At 37.1% G+C, this 17,693-nt stretch overlaps 1 protein-coding gene across 1 annotated transcript; it reads right to left on the bottom strand.

Moving 5' to 3' along the window:
- Positions 1-732: 732 nt before the first annotated feature.
- Positions 733-17,513, bottom strand: LOC139139764 (uncharacterized). Its single transcript, XM_070708668.1, has 11 exons — positions 17,238-17,513; positions 12,255-12,574; positions 10,375-10,530; positions 8,721-8,924; positions 6,672-6,705; positions 5,666-5,810; positions 4,967-5,068; positions 4,618-4,674; positions 3,815-3,957; positions 2,950-3,060; positions 733-2,365 (listed from the first exon to the last, which is right to left on the bottom strand). Exons 2-9 carry the CDS (start codon positions 12,517-12,519, stop codon positions 3,850-3,852), a joined length of 1,071 nt encoding a protein of 356 aa, XP_070564769.1. The 5' UTR covers positions 12,520-12,574; positions 17,238-17,513; the 3' UTR covers positions 733-2,365; positions 2,950-3,060; positions 3,815-3,849.
- Positions 17,514-17,693: the final 180 nt, after the last annotated feature.

Here is a 17,693-nt window from a genome sequence, read left to right as displayed (position 1 = left end):
AACTATAGCGTCATTATCACAATATTTACCACATTCATCACACAGCAGTACGTTTGTATTCAAAAGACGTCGTTTCATTTTGCTTTCTCTCTCCAGCTGAGTTTTCTCATGTTGAACCTTTTAGTGAACACTCAACAACAATTTGCATGACTGCCTATATAAAATCTAAATAGGTTTTAAATGAATTCGAGCATTCCCCGCAGCGTGCATGTCGTCAAATTACAGAAATTTTAGTCTTTCTGAAATGAAGTTAGAACCTCGCAGTTATAATAGTACTGTGCCGTCTGGATACTACCATATAATTCAAATCAGCCCCTAACATAAAGAAACAATTGACCAATCAGGCGATTTAATCATACCGATGTTCCAACTGCGGTGACGTCATTCAGATTACTTATCAGACAAGCGGAAGAACTTTTGGAGATAGCAGACAAATTTTGAAAACAACAAAGGAAGGTAATTTATTCTCATTGGTTTTACTGCGTAGGTTCAGATGTTAGTGTAGATCAGAGTGTAATCTGATTTGACACACTTTCATAATTATGCCACACATCACGTCGTTACCATGCAAGACTGTGTTGCTATGGTTTCCAAATTGGTGTTTTCCGATTACCAGTCTGCAAATGATGGTAGTTTTATTTCTCTTCCTCTTTCAAAGAGCGAGGTGGAGACACAACAGAATATTAACACAGTATATCGCACTTCACACAATGAAATCAGTTCCTATGGCAATGCTGGTAATATATGTTTTATTGCTTTGGGATTTAAGTACATTCTCACAATGCCAAGTTGCTTCAAACGCAGATACGCTAGTTTATTTCGGCATTTATATGTTGCTTTTGCTATGATGTCCCTCAGTGGATCTCTCAGAGTGAAATTGAACCCAAGGGAACATAACTTGAACGCAAAGTATGAATGGATCATGTACCACAACATGTAAAATGCTAGAGAAAGATTACTCTTACACATGATAAACGTCGGTTATCATTTTGCCATCATAGCATTCTCGGTGCCATGACATCTCTGCTAAGCAATGTAAGCTATGAAACCATGGTAAGTTTGTCACAAAACCACACCGTTAGTTTTAAAAGGAGCCAAGATACCCATTTAAAAGAACATAACCCTCAAAATCATGAAAAAACAGGGTTATGTATTATGCTTGACGAGCTGAGGCAGTACACAGGAGTAATGCGTTAGATTGTTTTGTATTGCATCACGTTTCCCTTTCGTACGTTGACGACCAATGTCAAGGTCAAGCTCTGTGTGCCCTGTTGTGCAGTTCGTTAGTCAATGAACCTAATGGTGTTAATTATCTATTTCTTCTGAATCAAATCTTGTAAACGCTACAAAGGTATAGAAAACCTGTCATGAATAAGCTGCTATCCACATACGGAAGAAGACAAACAAGCTGTCAACCAATTAGAAACGATGCTACCTCACCCTTTGCACTGTATTGACATAATTTCATAGTACCCTTATTAACTTTAACATGGTGGTCTTAAGTATGAAACAGTAAAATGACTCACTATAAACTGATGATTTCATTTCTTGCGTAAGTCACGTACACACAATGTGTCGAATATAAAAACGACAATACAAGATCACTTAGACATTGTCTAATGATAAGCAGACCTTATCCTAAAACACAGGAGCGATAAATACGCTGAAGGTATACATATTACTCGGAAACGAACCCCTTCTTTTTCCTCCACACTATAATAGGTCGCAAAATCTCAAAGCGAACTCGAAGTGGAACGACAAATGTCTTATGACTTCAAGAGTATGTCTGTAGTTAATTTATTGAGACTCCGACCACACGACAAACATTTCAGCCATTTTGTCGCCCAGGTGACACTCTTTTTACAACCATAGAACAGGTGAGCAGCTAAATTAAAGCGATGTGTGCATGCGTTATCAACATGTGTCGAAACAAGCTTTTGTTAAAGCTGTGATAAAAACCATCGATAAAATCAGTTTATTTCAGAAACCCCTGCCATGTGCCTCAGTTACTGAAGTTGCGACTGTTCATCCGCATCATTCTAGAAGCCTTCCTCATTATTGTCATCCTTGGTGTCTCCGTTTTGAAATAATTCTAAGTTTGCAGAAAGGGTTTCAGCTTAAAGTTGATAAATGTTGAGTCCTTGAATGTAGGTCTTTATGACTGCACCATGAACGGGTGATTGGGTGTCAAAGCCTTATCAAGGATGTTGGCGTTGGTCTTATCAATGATGTTGGCGTTGGTTTGATTCAGTTTTTCAACCGCTACCATTGCGGTGTCTTCCACACTTGTCTTTGTGACGTCATTTTCTGTTTCGTACATGATTTCCGTCTTCTTAAGAATTTCCGACAGGAACGACAAGTTGACCTGTTGAAAAAGAGACCGACTGGTGAGAAATTTTAACGCTGACGTCATCAATGCTATTGAAATACTCCACCGTAATTCAGTACTGAGAAGACGGTGTCACAACTACTCACTCGATTTTCACCAACAATCGCGGGCACGCGTTCTCACTCACGCGCACAGAAACACGAACAAACACATTTGACATCATACACTGAAAAAACCATCAGACTGTTCTTAAGAAGCGTCCAATAATATTGACACGTCTGCTTAAAAATAACGTGCCGACTGAGAGGTAATATCTCCATCAATAAATGTTTGCATTTTTGTTCAATTTTCTGGTTTATGTATTTTGTTTATGTATTTTTCTAGTTTATATGGGACGAACAAGGAGATACATAGACACAGAGATACAAAGGCACAGACAAAACCTCATACAGATATGTAAGAATACACAGTGACATAAGGACGCTCAATTGGCATACCCTTGAACAACTCATCGAGTAACTTTGGTTACGCGTCGAGTAGTTCCAAACGGCTGTCAATCGAGTTGCCCAGGGTAACCAAGCCTCTCCTCACATGCGTTAAGTTAGAAAGAAAATTCATACCCTGAAAAATCCACTGAATGGTGAATCTAGGTCAGCGACGACGTAACACAGTAATGATATAGAGAATACAGTTACTATACACATTGTCAACTCCATGCGATAGGAATCTGCCTGCGGGTGAATTAAAAAGGCATTGTAATGTCAAAGGAAATTGATTTGCGCAAGTGATATGCAGTAAAGATATTGGAATGACACGCTAGTAGACGCACCTGTACATAATTGGACCACAAATGCATCCATATGATGATTTACATAACCAGCTGTAAGTTACATATATTCCATTACTTTAGTTATCTTGTAAAATACAGTTTTCTTGTTCTACTCCCAAATCACATCGAAAAACCTGGTTTAAATTTGTCAATGCAGTCTATGCATGTGCAATGTCCATAGCAAAATTCTTGTCCGGACTAAAATATTTTGTCAACAACAACATTCCATACTTTATGTAAACCGTTCGTTGATTTGCAAGGTTTCGAAAAAACGTTAACTTTACAGAGAAGGAAATATATTTGTTTTCATGAAAAAATTATGAAACTTAATATCTAAGATTTAACAAGTTCAGCTTTTGTGCCTATGACAATAAGTAAATAAATAAACAAATAAATAAATAGACAAATATACCCAATCGGATAATGTTTAATTGTAGCTGTGACTATTGATCCCAGTATGCTGCAGTCTTAACGAGATTGCTGGGGCTATGAGAAACACGTACAAATGGTTGATCAGGTGCCTCCTTGATACTGTCCTTTCTTAATGCATGCAATACAAAACTGACATCACATTAAACTGTTACCGTGTAATGGTCTTACGTCTGCGTTGCAAAAAGAAAATGGCGGAATCTGAAAGAGCGAATAAGAGTCCATACCTTGATAAGTAAAACACCAAAGAATGAGAAGAAACTCAACACTTCCAAGAAAAACCACTGAAGTGGGTGAAGGATGCACTCATAGCTTCATGTCTCTCAGATCTTGCTGTATTCATCTTCAATAGATGTTTAATCATTTCTTTCTGAAAATTGATCAGATAATCCAGTAAGAAATTGCGATCTATAAAGAATAGACTTGGTTCAAGTCTTTGATTTGTGAATGTTTTAGTGGGGTGACCGCGATGATTTGTGTTCTATTTTCATGTGAAACGCGAGTGAGTTGGGTAAACGTGATGAGTGGAGTGGACGCGATGAGTGACTTGAACCAAGTCTATATAAAGAATAATCCTGCAAAGGAAGCGCTCACGATTTAGTGAACTATGATTGCACTAAAGTTAAAAAAATATCAACAACTTCTAAAAATCTGTTACTACGAGACATTCCATCGTTTTGTGCTCTCTATGATTTTCAAAATGTTACATAACTTAGTATGAATTGTCATTCGTCATTAATCGTATTGCCATTACAGAAAGTCGAGTTGGCGCATTCGTTTTTCTGATATATTGTATTTGTATCATATTTGCATTATTTGTATCATTTCCTCCGGTGATAGTTTCTTTGCCCCATTTGTTCACAGTTTTTGAGTTCTACACATTCCTTTCATATTTCTTTACTCGTAAAAAGACATTTCAAACATGTTCTCTTAGAACTCTGTTATTGACGTTGGGCCCATAGTTTGGTCGACGTTATACCTCACACTTGTCTACAGAAATCATATAAAACAAAACATTGATAATACTCACGGCCATCACTGTGTCTGCCTGGTTGTTATAGCGACGTTTCCGAATGATTGGTACAATCTACAACACAAATATTAAAAACACAAACAGCTTTATGTTGAACCTAACGACGAGTTAATTGTATAAACATGGTAGTGTTATCTATTTTCAGAAATGCCCGAGAAATAGTTAAAGAGAATATTAGGCATGGTGTTATGATTCATCGTTTTGGCAATGATGTAAACAATGTGTATAATGAGAGATATTATGAAAACTGGAGAATCTCTGTACAACTGAGTTTAAATAGACCGTATCTTGGATATTTCTCGGTCCTTGGTCCCGTAGTTTGTAATGTAACTGCGCATGATCGTACCTTCCAAAGAGGTCCATTCTGAAGATTGAAGCCGCTTCTCTTACTTTGTATCTGTATTTGTTGCATTATTGAAATAATTTCGTCCTTTACCGCTCGATAAATCTGCAAATGTGTCATAAAAGAAATCACACCAGTGAATTCCATTGTGAATGCTTTTAGAGAATATTTTTTCGATACAAGGTGTTGCAAAAATTTTAAGACAATAATAAAATCTAATGTCAGAAAAACAAGAACAGTGTAAACTTCATTCAAATAAATAAACAGCAAACGTTTTGATAAACATACTTCACAGCAAAATCGATCATTTAATCAGTAGTTAAAACATTATCAATGCTAATCAGTTAACGTCACGATCACCTATGTAAAAGAACGAAGGCTAACGAACGTAAACTAGTAGAAGAGGACGTAATATCGTTTCACAGAATCTATCGGCATTTGTTAAAGAAAATGGCTTTCACAGTCCATACTATGGTCGACAGAAACGTGCACGTTATTAATCAGCTTTGGCAATATTAATGAAATAAGACAAAATAGCATTTGTCTTTTACTGCAAGGTTGGAGTTCGTAAACGCTTGGCAACGATGGCATTTTGAATTTCCATGCAGCTCACCAATTGAATAATGCAAGTCGATGTTGAATTGTCTTGATTCCGAAAAGCAAACCACAATGGTACGTGTCGTTACATTTTCACCGACCTACCTCCACTCTGTCGTTTTCGTCTGATAACGGTACTTGAGACGCCAGTATGATAATCTGATCCAGCAGGCTAACCTCCAAGGAAACATTGTTTAACAACGCTTTTTGTTTTTCAACAGCAGACTGGAATGTGAATCCAAAAGTTACCCTGTCGAACAAATTTGGAAGATTCTGTACATGAGGGGCGGGCAAATATCCACTCACCACTATCTTTTACAGTTAGATAAAAATATTTCAACAGTGTGGAGGTTTTGGACAAAATTATTCCAATTGATAAATACAAAGCAAAAGTATATTATCATAACCATAAGGTTTACAGCAACCATACGGCTGCCAGTAAACAGATCGAATAGATCAACCAAATTGAAAATTATACATTTGATAAAACTACTGGGAAATGCATTTTAATGATTGACATTGTAGAATTACACTTGCCCAAATGCCCAGTATTAAATAAATAACGTTTCGACGCGCTTTGACTACTAGAATGAATAATTACGCTGGTCTATCACTCTGAAAATGTCTTTTTCTGTTACTTTGTCCTCCCCCTGTCTCTCTAGCCATTCATCAATCTGTAAATCCCAAATTAAATCATTCATTTTATTCATTCATTCATTCATTCATTCATTCATTCATTCATTCATTCATTCATTCATTCACCAATCAACTACCCATGTGACTATCGACAGCAGTTTACTATTTCACAGTCCACGTGCACAAAGTACAATTTTCTACCAATTTTCAACATATCTATCTATCTATCTATCTATCTATCTATCTATCTATCTATCTATCTATCTATCTATCAATCTATCTGTCTATCTATCTATCTATCTATCTATCTATCTATCTATCATCTATCTATCTATCTATCTACCTATCTATCTATCTATCTATCTATCTATCTATCTATCTATCTATCTATCTATCTATCTATCAAGATACAAACGTACCGTGTACACGGTAGCACGTGATAGGTGTGTATTGTGGATAAGATAACGGAACTTACGCGTAAACCAAACCAGCGGGAGCCAGGAAGCATGCTATAGAAACAACGACCACATCATTACTAACAACTAAGGTATTTCCACATAGTTTAATGACTCGAGGTATTATCTTTGTTGCGTTTCCCATGGACCCTGGGGCTCCAGGGACTATGGTTTTATGTCTGCTAGCGTCGCAGACACATATCAGAAGGCATTCACAGAAAATTGAACGGAGAAAGTTCACACGTAAAAAGGAATAAATTCAGATCAGAAGCCAGCTCTCTGCTTCAGCTCGTGGCACTATGCTACTTGAGGTTATAAGGGGAATACACTATTATGAGAAAAAGTAGCAGTTATGGAATACGCATGCGAATATGAAAGCGGAAATCAGATAACAATTATTACAATATATTGGCATTGCGTAAAGGAAACATTCTATGGAAATATTGCGAAGCTAGCAAACAAATACTTGCAGATACATACATGAAGTTACTGACTGAAGCTACGGAATAGCAGCTCAGAATCTTTGCTATAGGCGAATTAGCTCTCAAATCATGTATACTTTGCGTACACACAAGAGTAGACGTGTTACAATATCAAGATATTTCGTGCGTTAATAAACTGTAAAGAACTTACGATCATTTTAAATGTATCTATGCTATGCTTTGACAGCCAATATAAGTGACACTCAAACTAGATCAATACTGGTGTTACCATGACAACTGACAGGTTGGAAGAAGTTTGTGGTGTTTTTTATCCAATTACTTTTTCACTTATTTTGATCGATTCGCTGAAATGCGAGAGGCGATCTATTAATTGATCGAAAACGCTAGTGGCATTGATCATTACGACCGGTAACAGGACAAGTTCTTGTTTTTATATTTGACTGATCAAGCTGAAATCTCAAATGCTGTGCATACAAAGACGCAAGTGGAGATGTAATTAATTTGATACTAATTAAAACGCATCGCTAAGAAGACCAACCAGCTTTCTGTTTGAACTACTACACTGGATGAATCAAAGAGCTATACACCTTAAGAAAAGATTACTTCAATTTTGTCAATCATGCTGACAAAATATGAATACCACACATCTACACATACTCAGATGACGATTTTAATTGATGCCAAGAACGAATAAATTATTCAAGCGAACCAACTCCCGTTCTTTGTGTTAATTTTATCAACTTCAATTATTTATTGAATATGACGGTGTTTGCCATGATGGCAATGCGAAGTTCTTTCATTCGAGCGATTCACATTTATTGATGTTGAAAAATAATCGAAGCTTAAAGCCGCAAAAAGGAATTCTATGTAAATGAAGACAAACTAAGATGAAGTCTACCGGTGATAATTCATTCGACTTCGTTCAAGCTGATTCTTTCTAAGATTTAACCATGAAAGTAGACCGAGATAGCGGTAAGCAGCGATGTAATACTAAGCTGACATGATTATTATAGAGTAGCGAGTGTGACATGCTTGAAAGGAACAAGTTTAGTTGAATTTTACGATCACTTTCATCTCATTTGATTGAACATATAGTTTATTCTGCTGATTGTATAAATGATTTCGTCATAGGTCATTAAATTTCTGCCCAACTTCTTACAGAGGGTATGACATACATACATCACTTATTTAATTTCAGACGTAGATCAGGAAACACAAAATACCATGTCATCAAAGTATATGCCGCGGTATAGGGTCCTGGCCTCCCTAGATAACGCGGGGTGGGGGGGGGGAGAATGTCAACAAGAATGGCAAGAATAGATGGATCATTGGCTTAACATGAATTCAAGAATTTTATATTGCAGGAAAGTTAGCTGCAACTGTCAGATAGGGCCATGACTGATCACATTTCAGTCAAGAAAATAGCAATGGAGGTATTTTTTAAGTAAAAATGATCAACATTGTGACAAATGGTGTCATTAACGCCTGTAAAGATTTACTGAAAAGTGGCATTCGTGACATCAACCCTGTTCGATGTGAACATGAACTGGTCAATGTATTACGTGAAATAACCCAATCAAATTACGGAAAAGAATGTTATATGTCTCAGTAAAAATGTTCACTTGCCTATAGCTTCATTTATTGGAGGCATTCCATTTGGATACTGTGACGCTGGCCAGAAAAATCTGGTCAAGGGACCGTAGATTTGAAGCAATAGCGGACAAAACGCCAGCGACAGGACAGCTGGCAGCGATATCTTCAACAACTGCATCGGTTGGTTGAAGAAACTGTCCAAGGAATCTATTACTTTGAGGTCTGCTCTTGTTATAACTGAAATTTTATAAACAGACACAAGATGTGCAAAGTGTATCAATGTCAACGATGAAATAGTTTTAGTGCATTGTTGTTTTTATCGATAGATAAATTTAGATAGATTTACTCTGTTATGTCGTCATCTGTGATAGATAGCAAATTATCCTGTCTATGATTAATTAGACTGTATCAGTTAATTAATACTGTGTCATTTCATTGATTAATTAGTACGGTATTTCCAATTTAATTGTAATGGTGTAGTTTTATGCATCGATCGTCGATTAAAGTCTGCGTTAAACAATAAGTGACTCCTTAATTTGTATAGGCATAAAATCGAGAAACGGGATATGACGAACAGAACAATAAGTCACACTCCCAACGCATTATTATGGAATAGATGTCCCGATAAAATCATAAATTTCACAGGGAAATGAATGTTATCGCATTCAAAAATGTATTTATTTCACCGTGTTCACGAAATGTCAGAAAAATGCACCGACAAACCCCCGAGTCTTGTACATGTTGCATAAACAGGCTTCTGGTGTTGATTATTGTTTAATTACAGGAACAGCATAAATATTTCGAAGATTATTTTCATGTGAGTTGACAATCAAATAGTAAATGAATTCCAAGGACAAATATTTTAAACAACAATATTTGAGGTCAAATAGAAAAAAAACACCAGAAGCGAACTGTTGACCTTTATTCTTGAAGGAAATTCCCCATCTTGGTTGAATAGAATTTGTATTTGCATCTATTGTAATGCTCATTTCATTGAGTGAACATATCGAATGATACAATTACCACTTCAAAATGCTTGACCAATGTAATGCACTGCTGCCTTGGTAACATGCGCTTACATATTTTCATGAAAAGTGAACGGCGGTTATTGAGAGCGACAAATGTTGTTCAGATGAAATTCCGTCACGTTTTACCTGACTTTTTACAAAAGCACTCGCAATGGTTGGTTTAATCAACGCGTTACGGACTTACGAATACAGTCAATTAATGCAGCACGCAGTTATGCAGAAAGTGAGTCTCTCTCTCTCTCTCTCTCTCTCTCTCTCTCTCTCTCTCTCTCTCTCTCTCTCTCTCTCTCTCTCTCTCTCTCTCTCTCTCTCTCTCTCTCACACACACACAATTATTCCTAGATATTTGATGATTACTTTAATGAATGATACAAAAGGACAAAATACGAACTTGGTAGTGAAAACTGTATCTAATAGGTTCAAACTCTGTTCAAATATATATATGTGTATATTATTTTATATTCTGTTCCTTTGAAAAGAGTTACCTGTAGAATTCGCGGTAAAAGTATATAAAAATGATCTGTCGCCGTGTCATGACTCATCCCTGTAATAACCAGTAACCTAATATCATATAGCAAAGTGACCACATCGATCAATAACACGACACCTATATTTGAGAAAGCAAGCCTAAAAATCGAAAACTAACAAACAATACTTGCATTTGGTAGGTGGCTCGATGGGTTTCTTGGCCTCAATCTTTTCAGTGTCGACGTCAAATCCAGAGTTTACAAAAGCTTCAGTAATCTCCCTTTCTTCTTGTTTCCGTTTGCGCTTGCGCTTTCGCCACTGCGCAGTTACCATCAGACCTCCAAGAGCTGAAAAAAAGAAATTGGAGGTTTTGTTGATTAACAATACATATTTGACGCTAGGTTAGTTAAAAATGCCACTACATATTTATTTCTTTATATTATTATTTCGATGATTTTTTCCGGAAGATTTCAAAAGTATCAGAAAAATGTACAAGTATATACGGTGTTTTACCACTTATCAACTTCAACTCTCAACTTTGAAGATTACATTGGTATATGGCCATAAAGCAAAACAGATTTATGTACTTATTTCACTTATTTTGTTGCTTCAAGAAAAGTATTCATTGTATGAGATACAAATGGCAGTTCATGTTTCTATGGTAATGATCCATTTAACCTGTTGTCACCTACTCAAACAAAAATTGTGACACATCTATCTAAAGTGACAAATGTTACAAATATCTACATGTCAAAGGGTAAACTCCATGCAACTATGGTGATATGACGGTTTTCCAACACAATGCATTGCTAATTTAAGTCTGTGTTATTAAGCAAAGGAGCTCTATAGTCAGAGGCTGATGCAACTGATAAAACCACCAATGTTTATTGTTCGCTACCAACACTTCGACTTTAAGCGGAATGTTTTCTTAAGGTGAAACGACAGAGTGCTGGCAGTAACACGATTGGAACTAATTTGGGATAATTGGATGGTGAAGTAATGCCGATTTAATCTACAAAAGTAATCCCATCTGCTTTTCTTTTTACATTACATACTTGTTTTTATGAGTAATTTGTATTATTGCAACATTCAGCTATACGGCACCTAACACTTTTTAGAAATTTGAAAAATATGAAATCCAATTATCCCAAATTAGTTCCAATCGTGTTAATTACACTTTGCTTCTTGTCGATCGCTAATCAATCGCTAATAATCGCTAATTTTTCGCTCTAATGTATCACATTGGATTCAATGTCTGTAATAAATTCCTTTCATATCAATATATTTGAGATTCTCTGAAGGCCATATGTCCTTGTCAATTTCATGTGTTATCACGTGACATTGGCTTTACGTTCTGTGCAACTATATTTCCCCTTCAACATTCCTTTGTTTTGTTGTAAGCAGTCGTCATAACTTAAATGTTTTTGTTTTATCATTTTAGCCTCAATACACAAATTCTCAGTCCTATTGACTGGGAGGAGCTGACTAGTAAAGTAACATCAAATACATAAATGAATAAATAAATATATAAATAAATAAATAAGTAAGTAAATAAATAAATAAATAAACAAGCAGGCGAAGAATAAACGAATGAACTATAAACAAACAAGCACAAAATCAATATCTATGTATCTAATATGACAAACCAAGTGACAAATAATCCGTAAACAAATATATAAAATAAATAAAAAATATATGAGTAAATAAATGTCATATCCAACCAACAGAGTAAAACTTCTGCTGCCATTCGCTGTGGGCGGTCAAAACGTCGGTAACAACATTATAGCTTCCGCAGAGGGAGTGAATTTTCATCTATACAGTGGAGATTAATCATCGGCAGTTTGATATAGCGCTGGACTCAATCTAATGAACTCTGACCTTTTGAATTTTCCTTGCTGTCATTTTATGACTATTCGTGTAATAAAGTCTGTATAAGAGACATTGTTAATTTTTGAACTTTATAAAATCAACCTGTCACAATTATGCAAAGTGAATCTTTGATGTTGAATGTTACAAGGATACACTTTGTCATATATCCCTGTCCTGAACTAAAATAATTACAGGTACTTACCAGTAACTATGATGAAAATGAGAACAAATGGTGGAAGGAGAAACTCTGCCACCGATGGTCTGGTTTCAGCGATAACATCTTCGGACTCAGAGAAGGGACTTTCGAATTCAGATGCCGGTTCGGTTTCCGACTCTGGCTGTTCAGCCGTGGACATCGTTGTTTCAGGGTCACCCTCTGGCTCTGAGATGCCAGAGGACCAAACTAGTCGTAATCCGAAGCTAAACACAAACGCTAAGAGCAGGCAGGAAAGTTCCAATTTCAACATATTAAATCCTAGTTATGGTTTCCTTAGAGACGGAAATGTTTCAAGAGCCAAATACCTGGAGAAAAAAGTGGATTAATAAATTCAATTATGATTTGAACTACTTCAGCTCTACCATATTTGACCTCTTGCAATGAATTGATTCCATCAATGCTCAACATGACGGTGTACAAATAGTCTTAATTAAATACGTCCAGGTAATATTATTCAAATAAATGCGGAATTTGACACCATCCCTGCTGTCAACAACATTGTCTAAATTGATCGTGTAAGCAAACTCATCAAGTGTAGGTTGACATGAAATATACGCATGGATGTGATTTCGATAATGGCAGTGTAAATAACAGTAAACGTGAATTTCTTCCGTACCGGTCGATCGAATCGATCGGGTTGCCAACCGAAACCAGTGTGCGATGTAACACGCAGATATTTGAAAACTCGATTCAGAAAACGATTCTACAAGATTACAGACCACAGCACATTCACATGGGCCCCATTGACAATATATACGATATTTCAAATCGCACATATTTCTTGGTCTTTCAAATGTGCAATATGTATCGTACAAATCACACTCCGGAAACATACGTCACAGAATTTGACAGACAAAATCTATTAATAATATGATGTTCGGCGAAATTTCAAAGAATATTCAGCCTTGCAATTATGAAGAGGACGTTCTGAACATTTGCCAGTGTGTTCAATGTGTACGGTTCTATTCTTGAATTTAAATGCCGTTCGCATGTCTGAAAGTAATCGATTATACACACTTTGTGGGATTTAAGAATTCCTCTGTCGATAATATAATTTCCTCGGTGGTTTAATTAATATGGCTTTGAATTAACGAATGTTTTCTTCAGGATGTTTGACGAAGTGCTACCGCAAATCTGATTGACGGCTGAAAAGGCAATTTTGATGAAAACCACACAACCTTACATCTATGTACCTGCGACGTTCTGTTTGATAATACACATACACAGCAAACCAACTAAAAAAAGCCACGGTTATTAAGTCTTGCTCAACGATTAAATAAAAAATCTACAAATTAGTTTTACATGCTGCTGAAATGCAGTTATAATCGATATTCAGTTTTTTAGTTTTATTTTACAAATAGTGTGTATAGTCGGTATGCAATCACAAAATGTGATGCTTTAGCCTCAGTCGTATCACTGAATCTGAGGCACGCAACAGTGATTCCTATAACTTTTGAGAGTTGCAACATGTCAGAGATTGATAAACTCAGTCTTTTCACAGTCTTTCTGAGCTGACTCAAAATTTTTGCTTTACACACATCCTGGTTTGTCTTGCAGACGATGCTATTACCACTAACCAACGTAAAGGGAAATTAATATCAACGTAACAGTCGGAAGTTCATTCTCCTGCGCCAATAGAGTTATCAGGGAGAGAAGCCTATTTAGAGTCAATGAAGATTAGTTTGTCAATAGCGCTGTTCACGGTTACAGGTTTGTTTCTAAATATAGCTGTAGCGCGCGACATCGCACACGCAGCTTGAAATGCGGACAAATTTTATCAATGTTGCATACATGGCCGTTTTTGCAGCTAATACTCAGAGTCGTGAATATGTTTTTTAGTATTCATTGTTACACTAGCAGTCACCCACTGAGATGTATTTTCGTCGTTCTTGCATGCGTAATTTTCAAAAGCGTTATCTGAAAATGCGGACAAATATTTATTTTTGCATATTAATTAGAGAACAGTGACGTAAACTGTGAACGGCCCTATTGTTTTCATTTCTCTGACCTACAACTAAATCAGTTACTTTTAGCTTATTGATCAATGCCAATAAATCAATGACTTTCAGAATATTAATCAGTCAATATATGTCTTGTTAGAATTCTGTTCATTTATCAAAATGATCCCCTGATGGCATAGCTGATCATAATTCATCTATCTACTAACAGCTATGTCTGACGTGTGTCAAAATCTCTCCAAATTGATTGACGTTTTCCTCTAAAGGACATGAACTCACACCAAAGGAGTGCAGAAATGCGCTGACTTACACGGACAGAAATGGGCTGACTACACTGACAGAAATGGGCTGACAACACAGACAGAAATGGGCTGACTACATTGACAGAAATGGGCTGACTACACTGACAGAAATTAGCTGACTACACTGACAGAAATGGGCTGACTACACTGACAGAAATGAGCTGACTACACTGACAGAAATGAGCTGACTACACTGACAGAAATGGGCTGACTACACTGACAGAAATGGGCTGACTACACTGACAGAAATGGGCTGACTACACTGACAGAAATGGGCTGACTACACTAACAGAAATGGGCTGACTACACTTACAGAAATGAGCTGACTACACTGACAACATGGGCTGACTACACTGACAGAAATGAGCTGACTACACAGACGGAAATGGGCTGACTATACTGACAGAAATGGGCTGACTACACTGACAGAAATGGGCTGACTACACAGACGGAAATGGGCTGACTACACTGACAGAAATGGGCTGACCACATTGACAGAAATTGGCTGACTAAACAGACGGAAATGGGCTGACTACACTGACAGAAATGGGCTGACTACACTGACAGAAATGAGCTGACTACACTGACAGAAATGAGCTGACTACACTGACAGAAATGAGCTGACTACACTAACAGAAATGAGCTGACTACACTGACAGAAATGAGCAGACTACACTGACAGAAATGAGCTGACTACACAGACGGAAATGAGCTGACTACACTGACAGAAATGGGCTGACTACACTGACAGAAATGGGCTGACTACACAGACGGAAATGGGCTGACTACACTGACAGAAATGGGCTGACTACACTGACAGAAATAAGCTGACTACACTAACAGAAATGAGCTGACTACACTGACAGAAATGGGCTGACTACACAAACAGAAATGAGCTGACTACACTGAGAGAAATGAGCTGACTACACTGACAACATGGGCTGACTACACTGACACAAAAGGGCTGACTATACTGACAGAAATAGGCTGACTACACTGACAGAAATGGACTGACTACACTGACAGAAATGGGCTGACTACACAGACAGAAATGGGCTGACTACACAGACAGAAATGGGCTGACTACACTGACAGAAATGGGCTGACCACACACAGATAAATGGGCTGACCACACACAGATAAATGGGCTGACTACACACAGAGAAATGGGCTGACTACACTGACAGAAATGGGCTGACTACACTGACAGAAATTGACCGAATACACTGATTTATGATATTGAAAATGTCATAAAAATCGCATATTTATGAAAACGTATACTTGTTTCAACGGAATATCCGTCTTCACAGAGGATTGACTTCAGTTACTGTGTACGCAAGGTCATCATTTTATGAAATTTTTTGTAGAAGCAGATGGCAGTGAATATCAGCGTATGGGCTCGGCCTGATTTAATACCTGTGAAACGTGCAGTCAAATTTATTGACGATGAAAAATGTCACCTGCTAAATTCAAATTCAGTCACAGGATTCGACATGCGTGGTGGAAAAGTTACACATCTAACAAGAGCACAACTTCAAATTCGTATACTGCGATGCTGTGTATAATGGAACAGATGCACAAGAATCGAAAACTAAAACCTTTTTAAGTCTTCGCCTTCGATTCACTGTAAAAATCTTAAAATGAATAGTATTTACACTGAAGTGCGTTAATAATCGATATTCTGCTATTTAGGTTTATTTTGTAAATAGTATAGAGGTATTCACTCATGTAACATGATACTTCAGGCGTAGTCATATTACTGGATCGACCTGAGGCACACATCACTATTTCTATCGTTTTATGGAGTTACAACATGTATCAGAGATTGATGTAATTCAGCGTTTTCGATTCTTTTCTTTAGTGACCTGTAACCGAAGCCCTACTCTTGTGCTTTTACCCTTAGGTTCGTTTATCTTGCAGAAAATGCATTTAGCACTTACAAGATTAAAAGGAGACCGGCATTCACATAGTGGCTCGAAGATTATTGCCCTGCGCAAATGGAATTAGCATGAAGAGAAGCCTAATTTGAGTAAATGAAGATAAGTTTGTTAATTGTCGTCATTTCTCTGCCCTACAACTAAATCAATGACTTTCAGCTTATTGATCAACCAATGGGCATATATTTCTTGTTAAAATACTTGTTCATTGTAAAAAAATCCCTGAAATCAGTGACCATAACTCATTTAGCTACTAACATACAAGTCTGACATAGTATCATCAAAATCTATCACAGCATTGTGTCATAATTACTCCAAATTGAAAGGGTGTTCCATGGCATGCTCAGGACATGAACTCACTGCAAAGTGTAGAAATATTTGATGACGTTGACGATAATCTTGACAGAAAACGTCATGCAAAATTCACCACACAAAAATGCCATATGAAAAGTCATAGCAATCCGAAACGGTTCAGCTCGTGACGGAATGTCCACCTGGTTTCAGGTATTGCATAAGTCTGGTCATTTTTTATTAGATGATTACGTACAGGTAATTTGCTGAGGACATGGCCTTGACCTGGCTGAACATCATGCCTATAGCCACGTTTAAGCGACTATGAAAGGCGTAACTCGTCGAAGTCAAAAAATGTCATGGTGATCTAAATACGTAGTGAAAGTTCAAATTAAATATGACGACAGCACGAAAATTCCTTGGTGATGATAAATTTCGATAGCGCACCGTTAAAAAGTGAGTATTCATGTGGCAACTTACCTCCCCAGACAAGTTGAGGTCATCAATACGACGTGATCTGAGATGCTGAATTCGGAGGCGAAAGTAACATGCCCAGAAGCTCAAAATGACAGTTCTGAAGACTTGTTGAGAGATCTTATCCGTGAACACTGTGAAAATGTGCTTGGATACACTCGAGTGCCTTCCGTTACCAGTGCAAACGGTGACGAATCGATGACGTAGAATACTGTGAACGTATCAGTGACGTAACATAACCAGAAACTTACACTTTTCACCAGGGTAGGTCATTTAGGAATTGTGAAGTTACAGATAACACCACGAAGCGGAAACAATCACGTTTACAGTACCCTGATCAGTCTCGAGTCTCCGAACGACATCCATTTAATACATACATACATACAAACAAACAAACAAACAAACAGAAAGAGAGACAGACAGATAGACAGACGGACAGGCATATGCAAATATAATCCGCAG

This window comes from Ptychodera flava, chromosome 9 (genome assembly GCF_041260155.1).
Source record: "Ptychodera flava strain L36383 chromosome 9, AS_Pfla_20210202, whole genome shotgun sequence".
Lineage (NCBI taxonomy): Eukaryota > Metazoa > Hemichordata > Enteropneusta > Ptychoderidae > Ptychodera > Ptychodera flava.
Note: the sequence above shows the minus strand (reverse complement) of the source record. Positions and strands in the feature narration are given on the sequence as shown.